The 11,369-nt window shown below is 43.5% G+C and overlaps 1 protein-coding gene across 3 annotated transcripts in view; it reads left to right on the forward strand.

Annotated features, from left to right (window-relative positions):
• The window catches only part of LOC110503587 (latent-transforming growth factor beta-binding protein 4), a 72,769-nt gene that overhangs the window by 15,712 nt on the left and 45,688 nt on the right, over positions 1–11,369 (forward strand). For 2 of the 3 annotated variants that reach the window (XM_021581994.3, XM_021581993.3), the window contains exons 4-5: positions 5,343–5,557; positions 9,940–10,152. In XM_021581994.3, coding sequence (XP_021437669.3) covers positions 5,343–5,557; positions 9,940–10,152 — 428 coding nt within the window. Of the gene's footprint in view, positions 1–5,342; positions 5,558–9,343; positions 10,153–11,369 lie in introns of those variants that run through there. The other variant, XM_090218157.1, reaches the window with a different exon arrangement.

Consider the following 11,369-nt stretch of genomic DNA (forward strand, 5'->3'; position numbering starts at 1 on the left):
ATGCTAAACTGTAACTAAGTAAATATCTTGGGTTACTGATTCACTAGATCCATGGTACTCAACAGGTACAGTGCCTTGCGAAAGTATTCGGCCCCCTTGAATTTTGCGACCTTTTGCCACATTTCAGGCTTCAAACATAAAGATATAAAACTGTATTTTTTTTGTGAGGAATCAACAACAAGTGGGACACAATCATGAAGTGGAACGACATTTATTGGATATTTCAAACTTTTTTAACAAATCAAAAACTGAAAAATTGGGCGTGCAAAATTATTCAGCCCCCTTAAGTTAATACTTTGTAGCGCCACCTTTTGCTGCGATTACAGCTGTAAGTCGCTTGGGGTATGTCTCTATCAGTTTTGCACATCGAGAGACTGACATTTTTTCCCATTCCTCCTTGCAAAACAGCTCGAGCTCAGTGAGGTTGGATGGAGAGCATTTGTGAACAGCAGTTTTCAGTTCTTTCCACAGATTCTCGATTGGATTCAGGTCTGGACTTTGACTTGGCCATTCTAACACCTGGATATGTTTATTTTTGAACCATTCCATTGTAGATTTTGCTTTATGTTTTGGATCATTGTCTTGTTGGAAGACAAATCTCCGTCCCAGTCTCAGGTCTTTTGCAGACTCCATCAGGTTTTCTTCCAGAATGGTCCTGTATTTGGCTCCATCCATCTTCCCAAAAATTTTAACCATCTTCCCTGTCCCTGCTGAAGAAAAGCAGGCCCAAACCATGATGCTGCCACCACCATGTTTGACAGTGGGGATGGTGTGTTCAGCTGTGTTGCTTTTACGCCAAACATAACGTTTTGCATTGTTGCCAAAAAGTTCAAATTTGGTTTCATCTGACCAGAGCACCTTCTTCCACATGTTTGGTGTGTCTCCCAGGTGGCTTGTGGCAAACTTTGAACAACACTTTTTATGGATATCTTTAAGAAATGGCTTTCTTCTTGCCACTCTTCCATAAAGGCCAGATTTGTGCAATATACGACTGATTGTTGTCCTATGGACAGAGTCTCCCACCTCAGCTGTAGATCTCTGCAGTTCATCCAGAGTGATCATGGGCCTCTTGGCTGCATCTCTGATCAGTCTTCTCCTTGTATGAGCTGAAAGTTTAGAGGGACGGCCAGGTCTTGGTAGATTTGCAGTGGTCTGATACTCCTTCCATTTCAATATTATCGCTTGCACAGTGCTCCTTGGGATGTTTAAAGCTTGGGAAATCTTTTTGTATCCAAATCCGGCTTTAAACTTCTTCACAACAGTATCTCGGACCTGCCTGGTGTGTTCCTTGTTCTTCATGATGCTCTCTGTGCTTTTAACGGACCTCTGAGACTATCACAGTGCAGGTGCATTTATACAGAGACTTGATTACACACAGGTGGATTGTATTTATCATCATTAGTCATTTAGGTCAACATTGGATCATTCAGAGATCCTCACTGAACTTCTGGAGAGAGTTTGCTGCACTGAAAGTAAAGGGGCTGAATAATTTTGCACACCCAATTTTTCAGTTTTTGATTTGTTAAAAAAGTTTGAAATATCCAATAAATGTCGTTCCACTTCATGATTGTGTCCCACTTGTTGTTGATTCTTCACAAAAAAATACAGTTTTATATCTTTATGTTTGAAGCCTGAAATGTGGCAAAAGGTCGCAAAGTTCAAGGGGGCCGAATACTTTCGCAAGGCACTGTATCCATAAGAAAGTAAATGTAGTATGTAATGTAGGTAAATACTCCTAACACACCCATGCAGTTCTGTACTAGTGGCTCGGCCACAGGTAGACTCTGTAAGATCACTCTGTCTGCAGGCACAGTGCACTCAGAATTCCACAGAATGACATAGGCATCTGAAACGAGGCAGAACCGCTGTCTGTCTGAAAAAACAGTGCTGTAATCTGGGAACGGCATCGCACGGACTGAAGTCTGCCTAGACAGAGTGGGCTATGACACGTCGGAGCGTTTTCAACTAGGCAGAACGGAGCTGTATGTGTGAAAGCAGTGCGGTAATCTAGGAGTGCCATCTTGCAGTGTTGACCTGGTTGCAGTGCACTGACTTCAGCAGGGGAAGGAAGAGGGTCGATCCTAGATAAACAGCATAGATAAACAGCATACACACAATAGACTATTGAAATGCCAGCACATTGCAGCCGGCACAGTAGGCTGACTTCCACCTCATGGATTAGTGACACACTAAATGTCAACATGCTTTTCACCCCGTTGTTGATCTATGTGTTGAGAGATTAGACTTTACAAAAAAATATTTCAACATAATTGAACCACATCCTATCTAGATGTAAAGCTCATTCCTAGAGGTTTTCCACAGTGGTGACACGCAGTTTTAAATACCAAAACCAACTCTGAACCAACTATATTAATTTGAGCACAGGTCAAAACACTCATGAAACATTCATGGACATTTAGCTAGCTTGCTGTTGTTAAGTAAACAGTGATCGCATTAAAACATAGGGATGTTGGCAGTCCTTATTAAGGACTATGGGAGGTTCGTGTACAGTACTGTCTTGGTATGGTGGAGCCTGTAACAGACTGAGGTCTGTCATCCCAATGCTGATTTCTCAAGCTTGAATGAACTGGCCTCCCATTTGTTTGATTTTGCATTCACCACACTCCTCCCTGTAATGAAGAACACTGGCTTTATCCCTACTCCCACTATGTACCTCCACTGAATCTGTTTGATGTTGGATGTTTGTTTCAAGGTCTGCCCCCCCCCCCCCCCCCACACACACACACACACACACAAGTTATTGTCAGTCAAGTGCAGGTCAGGACTACATGTTCAGCTGGGGAATATCAAAATGATGCTATCACCAAAACATATCCAACTTCGAGGTTCAAGTGTCTCTCAACTACTGAGAGATTCATACATGGCTAACCAAACCAGCTCCGTGCTTGCGCCATAGTGCGCATGTTGATTTTGTTTATGTCTACCAGATGCGTTCATGACACGCAGTTTTAAATACCAAAACCAACTCTGAACCAACTATATTAATTTGAGCACAGGTCAAAACACACATGAAACATTCATGGACATTTAGCTAGCTTGCTGTTGCTAGCTAATTTGTCGTGGGAGATTAACATTGGGTTGTTATTTTACCTGAAATGCATATGGTCCTTTGTAGAATTCTAACCCATTTTTAGTCACACAAAATCATGTGTCCTCAACTCCGACAATTAATCTACAGATAAAAGGGGAAGCATGGTTCGTTTTTAGGTAGTTTTCTTTGATTCATCTTTCCTCATTTATTCTTCTTGTGTGAATTTGATATGGTGTTTGGTAACCAACTTTAAGGTGCATTACCGCCACCCTGGAGTGTGGACCTCGTTCATCTTACAATCACCCACGTGCAGTTTGGATTACATGGTTGAATAACATGTATGTGTAAACTATTCCTTAGATCTTTTTCAATACATTTTAATATTTGTAGTTACTTTTTAAGTAAATACCTGCAGTCAACTTGTGCAATATGTTAGGAGATGAAGCAGATCGCATTCTTCATTTCACCTGTCACATTATTTTACAATTGAGGCTTAGTGAAGTTCCCCAGATCAGTTGAGATAGCTGTGTATTTGGTTTAACTTGCATGGAGACAGGGGATGAAACAGTGTTAGCTTTCTGCCGTGTTTGAGAAGTCAAAGCTCTTTGTCGGAGTTATCGGTATAACTGCCACTGCTATATTGATTTCCTTGAGGGTTTTTTCTCTCCTTCTTGGCCTCTCAGTCTGCTCCTCCCCCTATTCTCTGAGCAGAGCAGGCCGGTAGATCATTGCCCTAGCGACTCCAGACTCCACACAGACACAGCTTGTACACATGCTGCTCCAGAGCAAGTGTTGTTCCTTCAAACAAGCATGCGTCAAAACTTTGTTAATTTGCACAATGTCTCTCTTTTGTCTCTCTCTCTTTCACATTTGCTTCAAAATGTCCAAACTCAACAAAACATGACATTTGGTAGCTACTACCTATATATGTATAACTTTATGAGCTGGATTTCCTGTCTTTGCAATTAGTTTATTTTCGTATGCGCTTGTTAGCATATTTAGCTAGCAGCCTCTATGGAAATTCGCTATTACTTGTGCTAATTTTGTTAGCATTCTGGTAATAGACACATTTTGTGCTTTTAGTGCCCCCTTGTGTACTAAACCGCAAATGACGAATATAAACCGCAAATGACGATATAAACATCTAGATACAGCCCAACACTAGTAGAGAGTGAGCCAAATATATCATTTTTAATAATGACTAATTGGATATAGTGCATCTCTCAAATAACAACCGCCCATGATTGCTCTTCTTTTACACAGGCTTTCCATTACGTAAAACTATCTTTCAAACATCCATCTCCTGCTTTAGTGCAGTAAAACACTATTTAAGGTGAATGTTTAAGGTGAATGTTTTTATGTTTGTGTTATAGTCTACAGTACATCAGACACATTGCTCTCATGGCTCACTTGAGGCCCACTCATCCAGTGTGAAAAATGTGAAGTCTGAGCAGACTTTTGGGGTGTGTTAGAAAAACAACTGCAGAGAAATACAAATAAAAACATCTAGGTTGCTGGCTTACAAGGCGTACTAAAATGGTATTACTGTATGATTGAGTGGAAATAAGGTGGGTGTGTGTACTCTATTGAGAGTGCCGCAGGTACACTCGAATGCACTGTAAATACATGCTAGATGGTTTACTTGGGCAATATCAAAAAAGTAATCCAGACCCTGCTTACAACATTGGCTAAGCTCCTGCCCCTTTTTTTCCATGTTTTATCCATTTGCCATGGAAACCGTGAATTGCCAAACAACCCTGGGCCAAGAAGACCTTAGGGCTTGAGAAAGACATGGAGTCTGGCCGATAAGTCCCCGGCCTAGTCAGTGTGTCTGCCCCAACAAGCTGATAAACTGATAACTGTGTATAAAAAAAACATGGATGAACATGTCATAGGTTTTCTTTCATTTCTTGGCAGATACTGTAGGAGAGTTGGTGCTGATCAAATAAGTCTCTAATTGAATTAACTAGCTGTAGTTGCTTGCATAATACACTACAATAGTGTATCTGTACCCCCATGTAAACAATACAGTGAGTAAATCTTTAGGCCAGGGAGTTTATCTAGCTGCCAATCTAGTGTTCTAAATTGCTGTCAGTAGTAACAGACGCACGGCAATGAGTTATACTATATACACTCTTAGTTACCGTACTTGTTGACATTCTGTCTGTTGTCTCTCCTGCCCAGTCTGAAGGAGGCCCAGTCTGTTGACTGTCTGTAGTCGCCCTTGTCCAAACTGAAGGAAGCCCAGTCTGTTGAGTGTCTGTTGACTGTGTGTTGTGTCTCCGTTCAGTCTGCAGGAGGCCCAGTTACTGCTACTAAAGAAGGCATTGGCCCGTGGCGGTCGAGGCGACAAGATGACCACCATCCTGATGAAACACATCGAGACAGAGAGGAAGAAGCTCCAATCAGCCTCACAGTCAGACCTACAGGACACCCAGACCACAAGTGTCAAGAGCTTCCACACCCAGAAGGGCCAGTACACTGTCCACGCGAGCCCACCTGCAGGTGAGTACAGACAGGCCCTTCACTTAGACACCCAGCCTCTCTTACTTTGACTACACTATGTGCTGAAAGCATAGGTTGTTGTGATGAGTAATATTATACTTGTCATGGCAGCAAATGATCAGATATCATATTGTGTTAGGTTCTTGTTGTGATTAACAGGGTGTTGATGTTCGAATGCCTTGCTCCCAATGGACTGGTGTTGACAAAGTAATGTGTTTAGAATGGATATCGTGTGGGTACATCCATGAACATAGCATGGAATTTGCCACGAAAACTTTCCACATCAAAAATAAAACACCCTGACTTTATTTGAATGATTTAACCCATGTCCTAGTTGTTTACACTTTAGGAATAAGATAAGGTTATCGGTCAGACCGGTACGTACCCTTAAAACCCATTGTGACCAATTCCTGACATTGTTTTTCTTGGCCAACTGGCATAGGTACAGTAATGGCCCAGATGATGGACAATGTTTAACTAATGGGAACCCCCAAATCTCCTGCCAAAATGACCTCATGGCATGTGGAAACCAATCTAATCGAAAGGGTTAAACTGTTATATTTTTTACGAGGGTGGACATAATCTCCCACAATGAGATTCCAGTCCCTTTAGCTCAGATTTTAACTCCATAGTAGCGGAATCTAATAGGAGTAAATTACCTGTTTGCAACTGGCATTAGTTGGCCTGCCATAATATGGCAAACCATATTTTAGTTTATGTACTGTATGTATTGCAAGTTCTCTGGTGTGGTATTCAGTTTTAGCTGCGACACATAGCTCTGACAACTTTACACTACTGACTTGTAGGGTAGTGTAATGGTTAGGCCTATCACTCAGCGCTATTCAAGACATGATCTCATAGCAAAATAGCACATTAGTTGCACTTACCCTACACCACAAGCAAGAGCACTATATTTCTCTCAGCAACCTGGTTTGACTAACAGTGTAAGATCCGTTCTAAGTATTGTACAGCTGTATCTACATACCACTGCTGTGCCCTACTCTCCTATAATATCCAAATGGTGAAAGTCACTCGAACAGAGCATGTTGTCTCGCATGGAGAGAGAGTATGACTCTATAATGCTTGATTTTCCCCTCAAAAGCCAATTTAAATATCTGCTATAAAGCTTTAATCCAAGTTTCCAAATCAGACAGGTAAGGGTCAGGTTTTTTATTTTTTCAGATTTTATTCCTAGAAGTGAGAAAGTGCTCAACATTTTCAAGGCAATCTGTCAACATTCCACAAGGGCTGATGGTCCTAGTTTTTTTTGTGTCCCCTGGCCTCTTTAAGTACGCAAGTGCTTGGATGTTTTTTTTCTTCCTGCAAATGTTTGTGTAAAAGGTCCTTCTCTAAATTCCTCTATCGGTTTAATCGTCCCGGGAGTCAGAGAGGGCTTCTCCTCTTTTGAGTGGCAAGCAGGAGCATTGTAGATGAACAGTTGCTGTGTATGAATAAAGTCTTTGTTAACACAAGATAAATACCTCATGTTCCCTCCCTTTGCAATCCCCTATGGGCTAAGAGTTGACAGGGCCATTGACCACTGAAGTGATCATTATACTGTCATTTCCGTTTTCACACCTGTCAATCACACTTGGTAATCTCACTAAAGAAATTTAATTTTAAAACGAACAAAGAGCACACCCGTTTAAGGGTCATAAACCAAAGTCTGCTATGTAATATGGGGAGTTATTTCCAATCGTTCAATCTCTTCATAATGTTGATCTGCTGATTTGCCTTGGACAAGGCTGGAGAAAAACCCTGCAAACATAAAGGCCATCATGCAGACGTATACACACTCATCCTCCATGAAGATAAACAACACACACACACAGTTCCATTCTTGGTCCTTTACAGAGCCACTAGACTGATTGATAGTATTTTGGTAGCTGTTGCTTCCATGTGTGAAGGGGCAATCTGTTGTACATGGAGCAGAGCTTCCTGTTTGTAATTGGAATAATACTCCTATCTGGGGAACATGTGGTTGTGTGTGTGAGGAGGACTGGTCTGGACAACTGGCAGAGGGATTGAGTGCACTGAGACAGAGACCCAGGCTGCACTAAATGTCCTGAACCTGCAGGACCTAAACATAAAGGACTTGCTTCCTCCAGGGTGAAACTTCACGTTCGGATTCATATGATTTACTGGCTAACTAACAGCAATTTACCATAGCTAATAATCCCCAACCTTGGAGCATTTTTATGGCAGTATTTGAAAGGTTATAAGTGAATGCTAATTGGACTACAGTTTTTACATTGACTAATATCCCTCATAAAACACTTAAAAAGGAGGCAAAATAACCTGAACTGTGACCTCTTTGACCCATACAAGAAAACATTGTGAACAACACCTGTCCTGAGCAGACACCAATACCTCCTCCTCCCCCAGCAAGACAGGAACCCACAGTCCAGACCCAGACGGCTCGTCCCAGCGGTAGCATGGTCATTTACTGTGTGTCCTAGCCTACGCCAAGGCCCTCCCCTCTCTCTCTCTTTCTGGCAGTGTATCCCAACTCCCAGCCTCCCAGTCCTGGCCCATAATGACTCACTTCTCTGGGCCAGGCCAGGTTGAGCTACAGGTGCGGGTCAGACGAGCAGTGCAGTGCCAAAGGGCTGTTACACAAACAGAGGGGGCAGGGAGACTGCCTCCTCAGGTGGTTCAGACACTCCATATAAGGGATGACCACTGAGCAAAGTACCAGTGTACCTGTAGTTCCTTTCAGAACCCAGGAGGAGCTGTTACAGAACCTAGCTCTCTCTAAGTCCTAGCTTGGTCCGTTCCCATGACCTGTATTAGGTCATTCTCCCTAATTTGTTGATGACCCATAAGCTTCAAGTAAAACATAATTCTCTCAGCACTTAACCTCACCTTTGATGTGGTCTAGGGCCTTGGTGAAGTTGGCTAGCGTGTGCCTCGCTTCGCTGTCCTCCCATTCCTGTCTTCCAGGTTTTATACTGGTGAAACTGGAGATATTGCTGTAATGGGGCACCTGTGTTTGAGCCCAGTCCAACGCAGCTGTTTGTCTTCCAAACTGGACAAGGCATTTCTGCTCAGCTTTGCTTAGGGATTCATTATTAGTGAATATAAAGAACAAGTCATGTTTGTAAAGCTAACGACCATACAGTTTTAGCTCATAACTTTAGCATTACAATGAATCTCTTTATAAATTGTTTTTCTATATTTTCCATTCTTTACCATTCCTTTCCGAGCAAAATAATTGAGGTGTTTCCAACCAACCTCCTTTTTTCCGAATCGAGTTGGGATGTTTCTGGGGGTTTATATCCATGAATGACCATAAAATGATTTTTTTAAACATTTGACTCCTATAGTTTTCTGATGTGATGTTTTAGTTTAGTGAAAGTGATGTGATTTCACCCTAGTGGGCCTACAGGTCCAAGTAAGACTGATGTGAGCCAGTGCAACGTGGATACAGCTTGTTTCTTTCCCCTGTTGCTCAGGAATGAGCTGGCTCGGTAAGGCAACAGGTTTAATGCACATTGTGTATGTCATGGAAGAGCCTGTGGGGCTTGTGAAATGACATCTCTAAAAATGCGTAGTGAAAGGAAAATACCCCCCCCCCTTTCCCGCTCCCTTATGAGCAGAACGAGAGAGAGAAAGATGACTTCACCACCACAGTTTACAACGCCAGCAAGGACCTGAAACTCAAACCTTGCATCACCCACCCAACTCCCTCCTTGTGGTCTCTTCCTCAGATGACAAAATGGTCCATGTTATGAAACTATAGGGGGGAGGGGGGAGTACAAGGAAAAGGGGGGGGGGGGACAAAACAGATTACAGTTACAGCATAACGGCAGGGTACAGAGAGAGGGTCAGGGGCCGCAGTGAAGAGTTCCCAGTACAGGGGGATGGATTGGATCCCTTATAAACATTGTGTTTGGAGGCTCGCCCAGAGCATTCTCGCTATACTGCTTCCAATTAAGTGGACAGGCACTCTCTTAAGAATTATTTTTTTTATGTAGCACTCACACACACGGGTGCTTCCCTCCTCAAAGTTCATAATTTCTTTGGTTGGTGTGTTTAGGGAAAAAAGAAGGGAAGCGTTGGGTCTGTTTTTCTTTTTTTTTCTTCTCCTCTCTTCCTTCCCCTCCTCGTCCTGCGCTAGTTGCAAGAGAGTGAGAGAGAGAGAGAGAGAGAGAGAGAGAGTGTGTGTGATTGAAAGAAGCGTAAGAGTAAGCGTGGAATTCCCTGGTCTTCCCCTCACATCTCTTCCTGCCGTGCACGGCAGCTCTTCTCGTGGATCTCTGTGGTGTCTCTTCTCCGTGGGATGCATCGTCAGTAAACGGACGGCACCATGCTCCAGCTCAGACCCAGACTCAGGCTCCTACCGCTGCTCTACCTCTGCTTCGTCTTTTTCCCCCTTCCAGCCAGCAACCAGACCGCCGGCCACCGAGGAGGAACGGCAGCAGGGGCAGGAAGGAGAGGAGCTGAGCGCATCAAAGTGCTCTTCACCCCGACCATCTGCAAGGTGCGCTGCACCCAGGGACGCTGCACCAACTTCTGCGAGCAGGGCAATGTGACCACCCTCTACAACAGTGAACAGGGGGGCCGGGCTGCGCTGGGACCGGGCTTCAGAGTCTGTAAGTTATCTCACTTGTTATCTCTGTTTACCATCTCTCTCTGTAAGCATGTAGTATACTGTATTCTCTCCTAGCCATAAGTAGCCAGAGGACTCAACTCGGGCTTCATTTGCCCCACTGAGACCTTCCACTCTGGGATCCAGACAGAGTGACATTATGGGTAAGCCACTGGGAATGATGAGCTGGAGGTGTGGTTGTAGCATCACTGTGATTTTAGGTCAGTGGTGGAGACAGGTTTGGGAGAATGGTAAGGGCTAGACCTTAAATGTGGACAGGTTGGAGGGATGAGAGAGTAGCCCCTTGGCTCTGCTGGCCTCCTTTACAGGTATTCACACCGTCTTGAGAGGCAACCATTCAGACGTGCACATATTTACCCAGGCTCAGAGCAACTGCGTTGGGACCGTGCTTACATGAGATCCACTTCAAATAGTGTATGCGTGTGCATGTGTGTGTGTGTGAGAGAGAGAGGGATAGACAAAAACAGAAAGATTGTCTCCCTTCCAGCACCTTGAGGAATGTATGACAAAACATCAAGGTTAATGTACTCTTTGATGGATCCATTCTACATGCCAGGGAATCTCTATCTCCTCTCAGACTGTGTGTGTAATGTGTGATCTTATGACAGTGAATCATTTGTTCTTTGGATGTTCTTTCTGTCTGTTGCCATATTGATAGTTTTCACATGACTGGGAATACAGCTATGCATCTGTTCGTCACAGATACCTTAAAAGAAAAGTAGGGGCTTGGATCAGAAAACCAGTCATTATCTAGTGTGACCACCATTTGCCTCATGCCGCGCGACACATCTCAATTGCATAGAGTTGATCAGGCTTTTGATTGTGGCCTGTGGAATATTGTCCCACTCCTCTTCAATGGCTGTGTGAAGTTGATGGATATTGGCGGGAACTGGAACATGCTGTCGTACATGTCGATCCAGAGCATCCCAAAAATGCTCAATGTTGACATGTCTGGTGAGTATGCAGACCATAGAAGAACTGGGACATTTTCAGCTTCCAGAAATTGTGTACAGATCCTTGTGACATGGGGCCGTGCATTGTCATTATGAATGGCACGACAATGGGCCTCAGGTTCTGGTCACGGTATCTCTGTGCATTCAAATTTCAATCAGTAAAATGCAGTTGTGTTCGTTGTCCGTAGCTTATGCCTGCCCATAGCTATCCGGGTGGCTCGTCTCAGACGATCCCACAGGTGAAGAA

Source organism: Oncorhynchus mykiss, chromosome 24 (assembly GCF_057628025.1).
Source record: "Oncorhynchus mykiss isolate SJ-2025 chromosome 24, ASM5762802v1, whole genome shotgun sequence".
Classification (NCBI taxonomy): Eukaryota; Metazoa; Chordata; class Actinopteri; order Salmoniformes; family Salmonidae; genus Oncorhynchus; species Oncorhynchus mykiss.